The sequence below is a fragment of the Indicator indicator genome, chromosome 2 (genome assembly GCF_027791375.1).
Source record: "Indicator indicator isolate 239-I01 chromosome 2, UM_Iind_1.1, whole genome shotgun sequence".
Taxonomy (NCBI): Eukaryota; Metazoa; Chordata; class Aves; order Piciformes; family Indicatoridae; genus Indicator; species Indicator indicator.
In genome coordinates this window covers 29,371,058-29,390,248 of record NC_072011.1, presented here as the reverse complement: position 1 = coordinate 29,390,248, position 19,191 = coordinate 29,371,058, and the positions used below count along the sequence as shown (strand labels likewise).

At 41.6% G+C, this 19,191-nt stretch overlaps 1 protein-coding gene across 1 annotated transcript in view; it reads left to right on the top strand.

Moving 5' to 3' along the window:
* Positions 1-19,191, top strand: part of DLL1 (delta like canonical Notch ligand 1) — a 37,171-nt gene that overhangs the window by 7,638 nt on the left and 10,342 nt on the right. Inside the window, exons 11-12 of the mRNA XM_054396777.1 lie at positions 9,551-9,667; positions 9,749-9,852. Of these exons, the coding sequence (XP_054252752.1) occupies positions 9,551-9,667; positions 9,749-9,852 (221 nt within the window). The remainder of the gene's footprint in view (positions 1-9,550; positions 9,668-9,748; positions 9,853-19,191) is intronic.

Here is a 19,191-nt window from a genome sequence, read left to right as displayed (position 1 = left end):
TCAGTTGCTTTTCTATATATATTTAAATGAATGGACTTAATTACTACATAAGAAGCATGCACTGCCTGAAGTGTATATTTTGGATTCTTATGAGCCAGTCTGTTCTTGAATTAGACACAAACACTGCCTTTATTGTCTTTTTTGATACTAAAATGTGTTTTTACTAGGTGAGAAAAAGTGTGTTATTTTTTTGAATCTGTAAAAATATTTTCATGATAATTGTAAAGCTTGTGTATTTTGTGATGTTCATTTTTTTATAATTTAAATTTTTTGGTAAATATGTATAAAGGCACTTCGGGTCTATGTGACTATATTTTTTTGTATATAAATGTATTTATGGAATATTGTGCAAATGTTATTTGAAGTTTTTTTACCATTTTGTTAATGAAGAAATTCATTTTTAAAATATTTTTCCAAAATAAATATTATTAATGATAACCAGAGTGCTATGTTTATTCCATAATCAGTGATGAAGTCACTGAACCTCTCAACCAGGCATTAGACAGATATCTGTGGACTTATGGGTGGATGGGGTAGGACAGAGATGTATCATAAAGACTGGGGAATAACGTATCCTTTTAGACCCCTCCTCTTTCTCCTCCTAACCTTCTGAACTGTTGACATCATGGCTGTGCTGACTCCTACCCAAAGGCAAATGCCTATCAAAACCTTGAGTCATGTTGGACTGTGTTTAAACACATACAGCATGACTTCTCAAGGAAGAGCAATGCAAGTGCAGTCTGTTGCCATCCAGGTGTGGGGTCCATCATGACTCAGCTCTTCATTTCTCACAACCTCATACACTTGCCTGGAGTCCAGGGGAGTTCGGGACACTAAGTACACATCAGCAGGGGCTTCCAACTCAAGTGTTTGATCTGTATCAATGGGATGTGAGCTCCTCCATTTACACCTGCTGGGAGGTGACATTTCCCTTTCCAGGAAAGTGTGACACTGATTTAACTGGTGGCCACAACTCTTCTGGCTATGATACCTATCCAAACCAGTAGTTGCATCCTTAGTTTCAATTCTGCTGGCTTCACACTGGGGCAAGGTACGATCCTATCCCCTGATCTGCTCCTGGATGCTCTGGCAATTTCTCCAATTTATTTTGCCCTAAGTAGTTCTCTTTCAGATTTTGCTGCATGTTAACTAGCACAGGCTCTTCAGAAACAGGTGAAGTGTTCTTCCATTTCATAAAAGCTGAACCCAAATCATTGAGGATCACCTCCTGCAGCTTCAGGGAGACGATGAAAATCCTCTCTTTCCATTCAATTTAGGGGAAGGGAATGCTATCCTAAACATAAAGAGTGAGATAGCAGATATAATCAAGCAATTATATAATAATCAAGCTGGTGCTCTAGAGCTGTAAAGTGCATATGTGCTTCCCTTGTTTTAATGTACATAAGTACATGAAACACTGGAACTGTACTTTGGTGTGAGGTCACTTGAAAACTCACACTGCAGAGGCTTGTCTTTCTGTAAGATCTCATGAAGCCAAACTTAAGACAAGATCTATTGATCTACAAGATCAATCTATTTGTACTGATCTTAAGACAAGATCAATACAACCACTTGTATTGAAGTGACCCAAAAGAATAATCCTTTTCGCTGATCTCAAAGTATCTTTTTAGGGAAAATTTTCATAAGGAGACTGATGTGGAGCATTAAAGCCTAACCTATAAGTGATAGTTTGAACAACATTTGCAATCTGAGCAATAACACATCAACCTGCCAATAACCAGTCGACGCATCATATGTTAACTGAGGCATGACATTGTGTATATCAGCAGGTGTTCGTAGCAACATAATCTCACAGCTTGGACAAACAAGTGGGTCTTGGTAAGTTTTATTTCTAGCCCTGTTGCTAATTTTCTCTTCAACCTTGGGCAAATCACTTTATTTCTCTCAGTTTCTTCTTCTCAAGCTTTTTGGAGCAGGCTTGTCTCTTATGATGCACTGCACTTTTCATGGTCAGTGCCAAGGTCTCAGCTGGGCCCTCTTAATGTTTCTGTAGAAAGAGCAGTAACAAACAGGAGGTCATTGATGGTTGAGTGCCTCTATAACAGCAGGTCTCGTTCTACAGTGAGTACTACTTCGATATGGTGTCAGGCAAAGGTCAGGAAAAGCACACAGCTCCTTGCTCATGTAAAGAGGCATGGCATTAGTATCCATCTAATGGCTTCAAAATGAAACAGCTTCGTAAATCTCTGTTTGTCTGAATGTGCTAATTATCAGAAGTGCTGAGCTTGGTAAGCAAAGGAAAACAAACTATGAGTAAAAAGGAGGACATGGTCTTGGCTTTCTGAAGAACCTTTAGAAATGTTGTCTACACAGATAAGCCAAATGTCTTCTGTTTCTGTCCTGATCAGGATTTGGGCTGCAGCTACATGTATCTACTTCTTGTACAGGACCACTAAGCCCCCCAAACCTGAGTGTATGTGTGTATACAGAAGCTCTTGGTGACCAGAGCAGGGCAGGTTGAGACATACAATGTGGAGCACTGAATCCATGCTCTTTATCTTTAGTACCTGTGCCTTTCTGGGGGTAAAAATAAAGGGTCTGAGCAGGGGATGGAATTCATGCATGTGTTTGTGTGACAGAGAGCAGGCAGCACACGCAATTGATGCACACTGTGAACAAGAGCCAGCAAATGTGCCTGCCTGCCTCTGCCTTGCTAGGGTAGTACTCACCTGATGGCAGGAGCTCTGCTACCAAAAAAGTGGTTGGAACTTCCCTGTCAGCAGGGTTTCTGTAAGGCCTCTTCATTCTAAAACGAGAGGAGAGCCTGCCAGGGAAGGCCATTTAGCCAGGACAGCTGGGAATTCAGGGCCTGATCCAAAGCCCATTAAATTAATGGAAAGCCTCCAACAAGCTGCAGGGGCACATGGCACTGTGCCCCTCCTGACACAGCATATCTCTGGCCCTTCCCAGGAAAGCTTCAAGTACTGATGCAGCACATGTCCCCATGGGTGGGGGACATAAAAGCCCACAGCTGATCTAAGCAAGTCTGCCCCCTGGGAGGTTCATCCCCCCAGTGCCAAATGGCACACTGTGCCAGGACCTCGGAGGCCTGGGATCCCTTCTTAGGCTGTCATTGAGATACTATCCCTTCATGTCCCCACCTCAACCTGTAACTTCTCCTCCTCTGCACCCTGCAGCAGTCAGGGAGAGCTTGTCCTCATTCAGTGCCAGGTCTCAACAGGGTGGCCACAGAGGGCACCCCTCAGCCTGTGCCTCCTCCTGCAAACTTCTCCATGACAAGTGGCATTTGCAATGTTGGCATGAAAGAGCAGGAGAGATGAGCTGCCCTGTTTGTGGAAATGGACTTTCTAAACGAGGTTTTTCACAGCTTCTGAAAGGTAGGAAGCTTTGGATTCAGACAGGATGTCTTAGATTTAATTGCAAGACATGGGTTTCTAAATGTCTTTAAGTTGATATTTATGTTTACTTTGTATGTAGTGCAGGAGAACAGCTTGGGTATCAGGAAACTCGGGTACTATTCCTGGCTCCACCACAGACCTGGTGTGTAACCTCAAGAGAGGAAGGATGGTCGTGTGGTCAAGGCACTGCGGAGGGACTGAGGAGGGCCCCCATCTATTTCCAGTGCTCCGTCCAGACTTCCTGTGCAACCTTGGACCTGTGTCACTTAATCTTTCCAGTACCTTAGGAAAATGGGGGCCTCCTGGTTGTGCTAACAAGGAGAAGGTCATTTGTGCTTCTGAGAGGATACTGTGGTGGTCGTGAATGTTAAAACACCCTCTAAGGTGAGTAAGGCTGCTTCCTATCTCTGCACATCAGATTGCTTGTCTGCAAAGTGGCGAGCTATTTTTGCAAAGTGCTTTCAGATGCTTGCACAGAATAAGGACCCCTATCACAATTGAAACATCCATCATCACAGAGAGGATACAGAAACCCTGCCCTGGCAGCAAGGAGACAAACTGACGGGTGCGGGGGAGGCAGCTGTGGTGGTATAACTCTGTGTGCAGTGTGTGTGGGGAAGATGTAATGCAGCCGTGTGCCCATGGCCCAGAAAGGATGTCACACACAGCAGTCTTAAAATGGGTGGCTATAGTGCCATCAGCCTTCTGTTAAAGATCAGGACCTGCAATCAAGGTCTGTAGCTTACTCTCTGTTGTAGCAGGCTTTTTCAGCAGTATCATTTTGCAGGTATAGATACAAATTAATTTTGACTTATGACAATGAGGGACAAGAAGGAAAGCTGCAGATTACCTAAGAAATACTTCTAGGCCAAATACTAAACTGAGTAACAATCTGTTGTGATGCTTGACAACTACTTGTGTCAGAAGAATTGTGTCCTTCCCTCCTTAGGTGTAATTTTTTTAACCTGGTTATTAATATCTGGCTTTCTGCCTAAATGATTGCTACCCTACTATGCAAGTCAGAGAAACCAAGAGCCTGGCTGGAAAAGACAGGCAGATATTCCAGACGAAACACGGGGCCTACTGTTGTGAAAATGTGATGACTGATCCTGCTGCTCACTGTGAGACAGAGCAGATGACAGACCCACTGCTGTACTGGGACTGCTGCCTGGTCTGTGACACCGGGAGGTGGAGAAGATGCTGGAGGTCACAGCATCCTTGTGGCAGGTTGTTCTTTTACTTAGTAATAAACATCTCATTATTTCTCTTGCTTCTTACCATCATGATCAGAAGACTGGAAGACCTGACATATGAAGGAAGGGTGAGACAATGGGGTTTGTTCATCCTTGAGAAGAGAAGGCTTAAGGGAGACCTTGTAACCATGTACAAGTACATAAAGAGGAGCTATCATGAGGAGGGAGATTCCCTTTTTACAAAGAGTCACATGGTAAAGACAAGCAGTAATGGGCACAAGTTGCTACTGGGGAGATTTGGATTGGATGCCAGAAAAATTTTTTTCACCTTCAAACTATTAAACATTAGAATAAGTTCCCAAGGGAGGTGGTGGATTCCTGTACATTAGACAGTTCCAAGGCCCAGCTTGACAGGGTGCTGGGCCATCTGATTTAAACTATATTCTTACCCTGAAAGGTTGGACTAGATGATCCTTGAAGTGTCTTCCAACCTGGGTATTCTATGAATCTATGAATATCCTGCACCAATAAATTCAGCACTGCTGGGGCTGCAATTTGGCCCTGCAGCCAGCTGATAGGGATTGGTCTGTTAGTGATGTCCATGATCATACAGAGCATCCAACTGCCTTACTGTCTTAAACTGACTGCTTACACCTATGCTGCAAGTGGTGGACGGCTCCTGCTTTGTGCCCAGGAATGGCCTGGTACACCCCTAACCACCTGGGACACTGCTAACCATGGGGGCAAAAGCATGACAGGGACTGCTGTAGCAATGCAATGATACAGATTATTGTATTCTAGAGACCAGGAGATGCTTAATTTTCCAGCACAGGTATAACCAGAGCACCTTACTTATCACCATGTTCAGGAATGCCTTACTCCTTGGTGTAGGTGAGAAGTGCTGTTTGTCATCTGTGGGGTAACTGTGAGGGTCAGTGCAGACTCGTATCACCTGCTGGGGGCAACTATGTAAATCGGTATTGCTTACTTTAAAGCCTGCTCTCTACATGTATTTTGTATGACCAGGGTGATTGTTCTCATGTATAAAACTGTGTCAGATGAATGACCATTGTGGATGCAGCTGTATTGAAAGGAAGGTCATGCACATCGGTGCAGACACCTTTCTTTCTCGTTTATTTATCTACACTGCATTTTATACCGCTGTGTTTTCCAGAGCATGGCTGAGTGGCTATAAAGATGCAGATATAATACAGAAAATATATAGCTATTTGGACAAGGCTCAAGCATTTACACTTCAGGGGCTCAGGACTGATACTGTGTATCTCCACAGAGTTGTTTCACAGCATGCTAAGCAGGAGAAAGGATCAGGATGAAGGGGTCCTGTGTTCTCTTTCGTAACATTGAGACCGGAACTTTGTGAGGACAGCAGTTTCTGTGGGAAAGGACAGAAGAGACAGACAACTCTGACTAGCCCATAGTGCAGAGAAAACACATGCTGCAGAGCCATTTCTGCACCCAGATCTCACTACAGCCAGGATGCTCATGCTGGAGGCAGTTGATGATTATGTTTTCCAAAACACTTCAAAGTCAGTATTTTTTGTATTTTTAGTGGGGAAGCTGTTTTTCAGATGTGCTAAACTGAAATACCCTCTTGAAAAGTGCTTTTGAGTTTCACTTCATTTGTGAAGCAAGATAGCAAAATGACAAGTGTGTGCTTCCTGGCAGACAGCAGATTAGCAGAAATTCCCCCCCCCCCCTCCCCCCCCCGAATGTAATTGTCACAGGAATTTTATTGCATTAAGGAGTGTATATTTTACTTCTGATTTTGCTTTAGAATGTGAATATTTTTAAAGATAAGTTCTCTCTCTCATCCCATTTTCTGCCCCTAAGTAACATGTTAGTGGACTGAGGAAAGTTGTATTTAACACAAGAAAAGTACAGGATTTGACCATATGTCAGAAAATACTTTTAATGGTAACCTGCACGAGAAAAAACTGGGATCCTCAATAATAACTAATTACATAAGACAAAAAGCATTATGTGATATGAACTCCCTGTATAAAAGGCTAATATTTTAGTGATAATATAAACAGATGAAACCTCTTCATAATGTTTTCAATGGACATGGAGTCAAAATACCCCAAATTTAAAATTAAACAGAGGACAACATTTGAATCCAAGTTCTGTACCCCCATAAAATTTGGCTATTACTTGTGTCTTTCCTCTTTAAGTCAGTAAGAGGTTTTTCTTTATGAGGTTTTCATACATACAAACATGGTGGCCTTTACAAAGGCCACCTGTCTGAAAAATGTAAGCCCCTTGCTTAGGTCTGGTTTTACCTTGGTTTGAATCAAAGGGCCTGTGGAATTCTCCATTGCCCCTCAGCGGTGATGGCTTGGCACAGCTGCTGCTACCATGACTGCAGATGTATTTGGAAAATTCAGATGGCCTGTGCTGTTGCTCAAAGTGAGCAGGGTTGTTCAGAGGAAAAAACTGACATGGAACAACTACTTATGGTGCTTGTCATAGCCTCTTTCTTTCCCTCTTTCTTCCTCTCTCTTTCTTTCCCTCTTTCTCTCTCTTTTTTTTTTTTTCTTTCTTCCTTCCTTCCTCCCTTCCTTCCTTCCTTCCTTCCTTCCTTCCTTCCTTCCTTCCTTCCTTCCTTCCTTCCTTCCTTCCTTCCTTCCTTCCTTCCTTCCTTCCTTCCTTCCTTCCTTCCTTCCTTCCTTCTCTCTCTCTTTCTTTCTCTCTCTCTTTCTCTTTCTTTCTTTCTTTCTCTCTCTCTTTCTCTTTCTCTCTCCCTCCCTGCCTCTCTGTCTGTCTTTTCTTCTGAAAACTTTATGGCATTATGCAAGTTTTACTAATTGACTTCAGGAAGTGTTATCTAGAATGGCAGTTGTGAGCATACTAACTCAGCAGACTTATCTGCATAATCTAATTACCAGACTATAAAGTTCTGCTGACATTTCCTTTTGATAAACACAATACACTGCTTTCTTATCTATCTGCATTAAAGAAACATTGTTCTCCTAAATCCAACCAAATACATGTTTTTACTAAAACAACATTATAAACCCCAAGACTAACAGAAATGTTACCACAACTTCAACAGTCCTAAATGAAAACAGTGGCTTTCAGATGAAAACCATTATCTAATGCTGGTAGGAAACCACTACAAATCTCGATGTTTAAATTGTGAATAAACATGAAACAGATTTGACAGATAGAATCATAGAGTCATTTAGGATGGAAAACACCCTAAGGCCACGAAGTGCAACCATAAATCTAACATTGTCCTGGTCACCACAGAACTATGGCCCTAAGTGCTACATCTACATTTTTTTTTTTTGGTATTTTCTATTACCCATTACCTGTTATCTATTATTTTATATTGTGTATTAGTGTTTACCATAAAATTTTCAAGCCGGGATTGCCAGAGCTCACTTTTGTACATACACAGAAGGGTTTTAGATGATTGTGGAAAGCAGAACTTCTCACACCAAGCTTTGGTGCTGGAAATCTGCAGGTAATGGATATAAAGGAAAGGAGCTTCCAAACCATGTTCATGCTGTTTGATTTGCTCCATTTTCTTCTGCTATACAAGAAGAGGTTTGGCTACCTCCTGCATTGGGAAGGGAAGGAGTAGGAGCCAGCCAGAGGCTTTTGCAAAAGAGGTCAGGCAGAGCATCATTTTGCCTGGGTAATCCTGCTCCTCCAGACTGTAGCAGGGAGCCAAAAAGGTCACAGAGCTGTGCTGGTGGGGGAAGGAACCTCCTCACCAGCTCCTCTGAGCAGGGAAATTGTGGATCCAACAGAAGAAAAAACTGACACAGAAACATTACAACACCTGTAGCACTTAAATTCCATCTTGTAAACCCTCTGAATTTCCATTTGTCTCAATGAGAAGTAGGCAGAGTGGGGCTGTGGTGGTTGGGAATGCTTACCCTACAGTAATTGTGTGCCCCTGCCCCTGTGACCAGTTAACCAGGGCATAGCAAAGATTAGAGGCTGCATGAGTATTCAGCAAATGGTATGGGATGTTCAGTGCTTTGTATACCTACATTTAGATTAAATAAAGAACCCAAAATTGAAAAAGAAAAGCTGTAATACCATGCTGAGGTAAGCTGTAAACATGCATTCTAGGTCAAACATAGCCACCACATTCTGGACATGTTCCAAAAAGCCCTTCTCTAGCAGTTAGAAAAGATACTAATTTCTGTCAGAAATGTTAAAGAAAGTGTTAATGACAGGAATAAATAACAGGTGTTGTGAGCAACTGTTACTGATTAATGACTTGTGTTTTTTAAAGTAGGTTTTCTGTTAGGGGAACCAGAAGATTTTAGTAATGCTCTGTTGCCAGGCATTCTGACGTTTTTATTTTTCCTTTTCCTAATGAAGTGTTCCCCCATTATTTGTAAGGCAAAACAGATTCCAGCTAAATTAATATTTGCATTTCAGGCCATTGATAATTGAGGAAAATCTGAACTATAATGCTTCTCAATTGCACAAATGACTTGCTTTCTTTTCTTGCTTTCTTCTCTTTCTTTCTTTCCTTTCTCCCACTTACATCTAGTGTTATCTTATTCTTTACGTTTTTTATTTTCTTTTTTGTTTGTTTGTTTTTGTTTTGTTTTTCTCTCTTTCCCTCTCCTTTTTCCCTCTTGCAGTTCACCTGAAGTAGTTGGAGGTGGTGGTTCCAATGCCACGTATATTTGTCTCTGAAGTAGTCTTTTTATAAGCCTCTGAGGGATGATGAGATTGAATGTTACAAGAAAGATTGTCACTCTTACTATTTTTCATCGATGAAGTAGTATAAAAGTCATCAAAGATAGTTCAGTGAAAACGCCTGCTCTGTGCCTTGGGGCCATCAAAGAAAGAAACAAAGTAGTGAGATGAAAAACAATATGGAAAATACAATAATAATGATAATTAATTTTTATTTAATAATTTAATTTTTATATGTATCTAAAAGTACTTCAGAAACAATGTCATGTACCATAATATCCCATTTTTCAGCACAAAAATGAAGGCACAAGGGCTGCTATCCTGTCTGCTTTAAAGTTACTGGCAGTGCTGGAGCTGATAGAGATAGGATTCCTTACGGAAATCCAGGTCACCCAAGATCGCCTTTCCGTTAGTCTAGAGCCCCACCTCCCTGCACCCTAAAATGGGCAGAAAACCACAGTCAGTTTTTGTCTCTTCATTGCAAAACAGATAGGCTCAAAACTAAATGGACTGCAAAGGTTGGCAGTAGATATCATGAGGCATAAGCAAAAGCCTCTATGTCATGATAAAATGCTGGTGTTTCCTTATGGAAGGTAAGTAAAGATGGAATATGACAATACATGAAACAGTGAATTGGCTTCTACTTGCCTGCTGGAAAAGGCCAAAATAAGGCAACTTGAAACTACAATATGTTGTTCACCAGTGGAATTCAGTGCCTGTGAATGACTTCAATGGCATTTCAAGATCTTAGCCTGTTTCAGAAAGGCATTGTGCATATCAGTAGTGCGGATCTCTACAGCTACATTAGAGAATAAAAGTAATAGAATGCAGTTTTAATACACTGAAATATGGCATTACCATGCCTGAGACATGCCCTGTGTGGCATACTCTTGCAAGGCTAGTTGTTGTCCTTACTGTTCATTAAAAAACTGCCTTTCTTTTGAAACTATGGCAAAAATAATGCTGTAGTGCCATGCCTTCCATGTACCAAGCTCCTTAATTATCTTTGCTCATATAAGGAAAACATACTTATTTTGCACCGGAGCCATAACTGGGGAAGAACACAGCATTACTCTGTGCAGTACCAGTTACCTATGACAGTTTTGAAGAGAAAAGAAGATATGACTGTAAATATGATGGCAAGAGGAAAAGGTTATGGTTAGGCAGAAGGTAATAGTCCTCGCTGACATGGGTTACAAGTACTATTAGCTTACAGTCCATGAAGATCAATCATTCTGCATCTGCCATTCTGCACTGTGCACAGCAGTACTGACTGAGTAGTTTCAGGTGGGGCAGTGCCACTCACTGCATCACCACTGCCACCTCCTGAGACTTGTGCTATCGGGGCTGTTTACAGAGTGGTCCCACTGTAGACCTAGTACTGTGCTCTGCCCTCAGACCATTTGTGAGATGTAGAGAATGTGGTTCAGTGTAGCACAGACAGATGGATATTGTTCCATGCAATTCTACAGCATCCATGTACAGCAGTCTCTTTTTATCATCCACTCACTGTATTTCCCATCTGTAACCACATATAAGATTTTATATTTTCAGCTGACGTGATCAAAACAAAAAAGTCTCTCTACATTTAGATTTGGTACTTCTTATGAGCAAGCCACTTCAGAGCGGTTCCAAGAAAACATCCTGGACTAAAACAGTCTCTGAGAACATGAAGTGCCAACTCTAAATGATCTATTTGGTTTTGCATGCAAGTCATGATCATCCCTGACTGGTTTAAAGACCTTCAGGAATTATTCCCTCTGCCCAAAGAAATCCATTCCACAGTTTTCCACATCCCTCTCTGACAACCAGGATTTCAAATCCCTTTATCTGGAGACAAACAGAAAGAGTGTGCTTGTGGTGAATAATTTGAGCTGATATTCTTGCCAGCTGTTAAGGGACACATGCAAAAAAAAAAAAAAAAAGGAGAAAAGAAAAAAAGTCAGTGACATCTGGTCAGCACTGATATTTCCTAACAGAAGTATTTGTTTCGGGGTGGGGAAGGGGTGGTGGGGCTAAAGAGAAATATCATCTCCATGCCCCCTTTTGAAAAGTGAAAGCAGTAACATTGACCACGGCAACTGGAACAAAAATTGCAACTTACATCATGGGGAAACAGTGACATTACATGAGTCCATATTACACAATGGTTGAGCAGTTGCTTTCACACACTAAGCTTTCAACTTTAACTTTTTTTTCCCCTTTAAGCTACACAATGGATTTTTTTGCTGAGTTGGAAAATATCAGGAGACAGGCAGAAAGCCTTCCTTTTGTTCCTTCATCCTGCTGAGCACCTCATCATAAAGATTTTTTTCTCTTCTGTTTTGCTTTCCCAACTTCCTTTCCCCTATTCACCCTCCCCTACTTTTTTTTCCCCTTGTCCCTGAATAAATGAGACTAATTAACAGCATGACTAATTAACAACCTCCTTCAACTTTATGAAGGTGATAACACTTCATCCTGGTTTGCTCTTGGGAAGTAGACTTGTAAAACTGTCTTCTAAATGCTTTGCTTCAAGTGACGGTTTTCTTGGGCCTCAAACTGGAAGACAAGTTGACTTTAGTTCAAGAGTAACTTCATCTCTCTCTTTCTCTTTTGGGCCTTTTCACAGAACTACACTCAGCTCAAGTCTGTAGATAATAGAAATCCCAGAATGGAAACATATAAAAAAAAATTGTTTTCTGAGGTCAACAAAGGACAGGAAAAGAGCCAACAATTACTTAAATAAACAGTATTCAGAGAAACAACAACAAAAAAGAAATACATGTCTGTACAAATGGAGTTATATATGAGGGAAGCAATGAATTAAAGCAACCCAGTGCTCATTCTGCTGAAGTTCAGTACTGTTAGGAAATGGAAATCAAAATCAAATAAAATTCAGCAGGCATTTACTCTGAGAAAAACATCTTTTTAGAAGTTTTTTTCCTCTCCTTCTCACCTCTTAATAAGAATCTGCTCTTACATAACACTCTTCATCCTAAGAGCAGTAATGACTACAAGGTGAATATTTCCTGGGATTATCAGCTAGCTGAAGGTTAATGATTCTCTGCGGCACCTCAGACCAACTGCTCCTTCTGACTTGTCAGTAACTCATCAAAAATAATCCCTACACCCCAGCTGTTACTGTTAATATTAAGATTAGGAATAGAAGAGTGACAAAATGATTTGGTTTTGTACCATATAGTTACCCTTGAAGAAGCATGGAAGGAAAAGTGGTAAAAAGATGAATAATGTCTTTAAGATCCAGGAGAAAGATGCAACGTGGATGATTCAGTATTTGCCTACTAATGTCTGCTACTTACTGTCAATATGGCAAACACCAACCACACTCCAGGCATTTCTGGCTTCTCAGAGAAACCATAAGGCAACTGCAGGAGAGAACTGACAAGTGCATTTGCCCTGCTGGAAGAAAATGTTTTGCCTTCATATCCAGAATGCTCAAGGCAAAATCTGGGCTTGACCATAGGCAGATGATCTGCGAATTCAAAGTGCACAAACCCATTTGCTCCCCAGCCCTGTCTCAGCTGGCAGAGTAAGCCCTTCTCTGGGACTTTTCTGGCTGGTCAAAATTAATGTTTTTTGCAGAATTCAGTGTGAAGGCAGGAGATAGAAGTCAGGGCTCTGAGAAATCTATAAGAATGGTGTGTCTGCCTCTTCTTGTGTCCCTGCATAAGGAAGGACAAGTCAGGATATGCTATTTATTTTCTTCATTCCTTTGGTCTGTGTTTCCTATGTTTCCCTCTTTGATTTGGTGTTACAGACTGGCTTTCTGCCCACAAGGTGGGTGAGGTGCTTTGAGATAACCGATCTGATAATACAGACCTAGAATCTTCATTAAAGGAAGGAGCCCTAACCCTCTTGAATAGTTACTTCCATAAACAGAAAACCTATCAGAATACATGTCAGGATCAGCTGAGCAACTCAGTTGTATCTAATCTTTCTCCTAACTGTAATCACTTCTCAGAAATGTGAGTTCAAATGTGTAAGACACTAAAAGTCAAGTAAGAAGAGGCATACTTGTGCCACCCATTTGCTGTGGAGGCACAGCAGATTGTGTCTTATGTTATGAAGCCTTTTGGATGAAACTAACGTTTTGTAGATCAGTAAAAAGCCATGCATCCATAGCATTTAAACCCTCAAATGAGACTTCACTGGCACACTGATTTGTTCTGGCTATATATGCAGAGACTGTCTTTGATCTACTAGAAAAACACAGTGCACTCTGAACATCAAAAGGTCCAAGACAAAGTCTCTCTGGAGTCTAGTATTTAGAATGACTATATTTTAAAAAATTATTTATGAAACCATCTAGAAGTAAGGAAGTGAAGCAGTAAAAGTAATAAGAATACTTCAGTTAGGGAAAGGCAATATTTAGAGATATATTTATCTACATCTATATATGCATCTATAGCCATATCTGTATCTCTCTGTCTCCAGACATCCACATACACACTACACACATCACCATATTCTATTTCTTTCGAATAACTCATCTAAGATTTTTTTTAGCCTATTTTATTTTATTATTGTTCCTTCAAATATTTTTGAGACAGTCCTCAGACTGTCCGCAGAGCTTCCCTGCCTAGTGTGCATATCTGAAGAAGGGCACTTTTACAGTCAGGAGAGAGAGGTCAGACACTCCTGGATCATAGTTCTCACACTGCCCAGAAAGGAAGACAAGATTTTGGGCTAACTGCTTTGCTACCACATCCCCATCTCAAAAAAGTTATCATCACACTTCTACTTGTGGCATTGTGGATGCATCCCTGAACATTAGCACATCAATTCTTGCCTCCAAAATAAAGCAGAAATAACAATGGGATTGCTTCTATCAGGAATCAAGTGGCAACCTTATGGAGATTATAAACAGCCCTTCAGAGAGCACAGAGCACTCCAAAGAGTACAATCAGTATTTGGGTTCAATGGCTTGAGAAGAAAAATGTTGCATAATTAGGTGAGCATAACCACTGAAGTTCAGTGATGGGTAGAAGTGAAAGCCTTTTGGATTTCTTTTTATTTTTGAGTTCTTTGACAGCAGTCAGAACTATTTATTTAAATTGTTGATTCTGTGTGGTTGAGTTTCAATGTTATTACCACTGAAGCAGCGTTGAATTGTAAGATGTTGTCTAAACATGAGAGCAGACTTAGTAGGTGATCTAAAGGACACTTGCACAGGAGAGTAATGAAAATTAAGATAGTCACATCAGGATCAACCTGAAAGGTGTATTAATAGCCAACCAAATGTTAATCTTATTTATATGACTCATTCAACTGTAGCACCAAGAGTCACCAGTGAAGAATCAGGTACTAACAGATAATAAAGGCATGTGGAGGGATTGGAATGACTTCTTCCAGAAGCTTATCCAAGTGCTAAACAAGACTGAGGCACAAAGAGATTAATTCAGAAACCCAGTTCCTCATTGCTGGGGAGGCACCAAGCAATAATCAACTTCTGAGCTTTGGATCACAAAGTTAGAATCATAGAATCATAGAATCATAGAATCAGTCAGGATTGGAAGGGACCACAAGGATCATCTAGTTCCAAACCCTCTGCCATGGGCAGGGACACCTCACACTAGATCAGGCTGGCCAGAGCCTCATCCAGCCTGGCCTTAAACACCTCCAGGGATGGGGCCTCAACCACCTCCCTGGACAACCCATTCCAGGCTCTCACCACTCTCATGGTGAAGAACTTCTTCCTCACATCCAGTCTGAATCTTCCCACTTCCAGCTTTATTCCATTCCCCCTAGTCCTATCACTACCTGACATCCTAAAAATTCCCTCCCCAGCTTTCTTGTAGGCCCCCTTCAGATACTGTTCCCTGAAGTTCCCTGACATTCCTCCATTGCCACAGGAGCTTTATGATCCAGGGGGTAGGCACTTGCCACCAGACCAAGCTCATTTTGCTCTGGAGATACCTATGCTCTGCCTGAGTACCCTGACTGAGTACCCTGATGTTCTGGTATGTCTGGATCATGCTTAATGTACTCCAAGAGCATTGAGTCCCCTACAAAGCAGTCTCCACTGCTGGTGGAGAATGTGGCGGCTTATCTCACTGAGCACAGAAAGATGAACAAAAAAAGGTGAGCATAGAAGGATAGAACGTGTGATTTGCAGCTATAACAGTTTCCTGATAACTGGCAGCAGCAAAAGTGAAACAATGATCCTCTCAACTGGGAAGTTAGGAAATACATGGGGAGGAAGGTGAACCTACTCTTACATTGTCAGAAGAGAGTTCAGATGAAGATGGTATCATTCACGCTAGCAGAATGCCACCAATAATCTGTGATGGTCAAGCTGATAATCAAAACTAAGCTGAAAAAGATTCTAGTTTAAGGACAGAGAAACCTGCTTTGATAGAAATAAAGCCTGACTTATCCAAACCAGAAACAGAAACAAAGTCATTAACTTCTGTGAAGTTCAGAAGGAAAATTCTGGAGAATGAGAATGTGGTGAAAAAAAGCCCACTGGGAATAGTTTGCCAGTAAGTTAATCATGAGCCAGCAGTGTGCTCTTGTAGCCAAGAAGGCCAATGGTATCCAGAGTGTGACAAGCAGATTGAGCGAGGTTGTCCTCCCCATGTACTTGGCTCTAGTGGGGCCCATGTGGAGTACTGTGTCCAGTTCTGGGCTCAGCAGCTCAAGAGAGACAGGGAAATAATACAAGGAGTCCAGCTGAGGGTTAGGGGACTGGAGCATATCTCTTGTGAGGAAAGGCTGAGAGAGCTGGGTCTGTTTGTCCTGGAGAAGAGAAGACTGAGAGGGGATCTTCTCAATGTTAATAAATATCTAAAGGAGAGACGTCAAGAGGATGGAGATAGTCTATTTTCAGTGGTGATAGGACAAGGGACAATGGGCACAAACTGGAACACAGGAAGTTCCATCTCAGTATAAGGAAAAACTTTACTTTGAGGGTGACACAGCACTGGAACAGGCTGCTGAGAGAGGTGGTGGCCTCACCCTCTCTGAAGGCATTAGAAGCCTGTCTTGACACACTTCTGTGCAACTTGCTCTGGGCAAACCTGCTTTGGCAGGAGGGTTGAACTCGATGATCTCCAGAAGTCCCTTCCAATCTCTACCACTCTGTAATTCTGTAATCTGTGACTATACTATTGTCATGAAAGCTCAGGAATAAAACTTTCACATAAGAAGTAAATTAGACCTGACCTTGCAGAATCTCACAAGCAACTGAGGATTAACACTAGCAGAGGCTATTATGGGTCACAGAGGGTCTTCAACTGTGAGATATTTCCCATTTTTCTATTCCTCTTTTTCTTTTACTTTCTGATCCTCAGCTGCAATGCAGAGAGCCTGACATGGCAGTAAGGTCAGCCTCAGCAGGTAAGATCAAAGTCTGAAGGCAGAGGCAGCCACACACTGTGCTCTCTGGCCAAGCCTTCTTCATTAATGGAGGCACAATTCAATGATTGCTGCAGTTCTTGGCATATATGCTGCGGTATGATTAAATGTCTCCACACCATTTTTGCAGAAACACAATCATGATCTCTGCTCTGTGCTCTGGCCTGTCATCTTTCCAGTGACAGCAAGTAACAAAAAAGAACAGTGTGTGTGTAGGTAGAGACTCCCATATTTTACAGTAGGTGGATGGAGTCATGGTGCATGTGCATGACCCGAGTGGCAGTGTATGCCTGTAGCAATGTGCACTTACAATTAGTTGAATTTCACTGTGTTGGAGATGGAAGCTGACAGGCCACTACACAAAACCTCCCTGCAGCCAGACTCATGCTGAGACCCAGAGCGGAAAAGGATTTTAACTGAAAGCCTTTGAAGGCTTTAAATATGGAGGCAGTGAATTCATGCACTGTTTACCTTTTCAGGCCTGGCTTTGACTCTGTCTTTCATTTTGTTTTAATGAACTAGGTGGTCTCATGTAATTCCCAATTACTGAAAAACCCTTATCTGCTAAACCCCATAGCTTAGAACTTATGAATATTCACTGAGACTCATTCAAATTCTGAGGATATGACAATATTACTGTATTTAGACAGGAAAAGGTCGAAACAGGTATATCCTCAGAACTCTCTGTTACAGGGGTATAACAGCTTCTGAACACGCATGTGCTAGTGGCTCTTCTGGGGTACTAAATTAAATGGACCAGAGGTCTGAGCCACTGTGGAAATGTCTGTTTCCAACTGAAAAGTAATTCTTCCATTTGGAGCCTATTTTTTTTCCAGTACTGATCTAATCTCTGAAAAGGTCAAACTATTCAGAGGAAGGTCAGAGACCTCATGGGTGCAATTCATCTCTGGATAATGTTTCTACCTGCCCTTGAACCTATTGTTCTGGTTTATATTCTAAAAGACGAGGACTATCATATAACATACATGTATTTTTTAGTGTACCAGTTGATGCTAAATGAATGAAGTTCCTCTTAATACAATTCCTCACTCTTCTGTGAACCACAAACTTTATAAACTACAGCATATCGTGGAGATGGGCTTATCCCACAAAATATCCGTCCTAGGTCTGCCCTTTCTCTTCCTTGTTCGTGGCAGGACATTCATCCCAGCTCTTTATTCGTGGCAGCAAAATTCATCTTGCACCTACTCTACTGTCAGATCTCTGAGCAAAGTGATCTTGGATTAAACAGAGAAAAGATCCGAAGGAGTATGAGACTCCAGCCAAAGCCCAGCTAGTTTGGTTGTCATAACATACATCTTTCACTTGCAGTCCTCTAAGTGTTTGCTCTTCATCCTTCTCCCTCAGGACTGACTTGTGCTGATATGGGACCAAGGCCTGTTAGATCATCACCTCTTCCTGTGGCCTTCCAAATAGTTTCAGCTAGTGGGAAGGCAACAGATCCATTTTAGATTTGGGAGATGTCCTGAATATTCCTGATCTACAAGGGAATTCATTGTGCACAGATTTTCTAGTGGTCAGTGTTCATTCGTTTCCAGACTGAAGCTGCTTGAAGTCTCCAGATGCTTTCTTTTCTTGATAGTAATGTGGGGGTTCACCAATGAAAACTGGAAAGATATCTCCCATAAGATTTGGTTCCCCAAACAATCTCTCTCTTCTTGCTTTGGGCTGGGAGACACTAACTTGCTTCTCCTTGACCTTGGCTGCATTGACTTGACTGGTATTAACTTCTCTGCTTCTGTCTGTTGTCCCTTGTGTACAGGGGGGTAGGGGAGGACACAGAGAATGGAGAAGATGTTACAGCTTCCCCTGGTCTTTGACCAGGGGGTTTCTCGTGCTGTTTGTTAATTGTAAATACCTGTAAATATTGTAAATATTTTATATTTGTACATATTCATTACATTTCATTGTAGATTGTACTTTTGCTTGTAAATACAGCTTTTGTTTGCTCCAGCTGAGCTGGTCTGGCAAAGTTAATGATTGGGGAGGAATTTTCAGCCCACCACACTTGATGTGGGTGCTGTGAAGGACATTTGTGTGTATGTGAAAGAGGAATGTATGTGGTAAAGACTTAGGTCGCACTAGGCATAAACTACAAAACCCAGGTTCTTCCTAATCTTTTTAGGTTTTTCTTAGATGCCCCTTTCCCAATCACCTATGTCTCATAGCTGCAATATCACACAATCTGCTCATGAAATGCAATTTCAGAGGCAACTCGTTCAGATATCAGGAAATCCACCTGCAGTATGGATCCTTCCACATGGAGAGTGCCTGATGGGACCTCACCCTTTTGTAATTCTGTGTGTATCTCTGAAAGGGGAAACAGATACTCATGAGTTGTATTTCCCACTCTCTGAAGCTTCATTTTACAGGCTTTCCAGAAGTTCTGACCCCCTTCACCACTTTCCCTCTTGTCTGCAGTGGCAGGCACAGATTTCCCGTGCAGAAAACATCACTGGTCAGCAACATCTGAGCAGACTTTTGAGCACCTTTTGATGCCCCAGTTAGCAAGATTATACTGATATTTCTGAATTCCCATGGCAAAATAACTC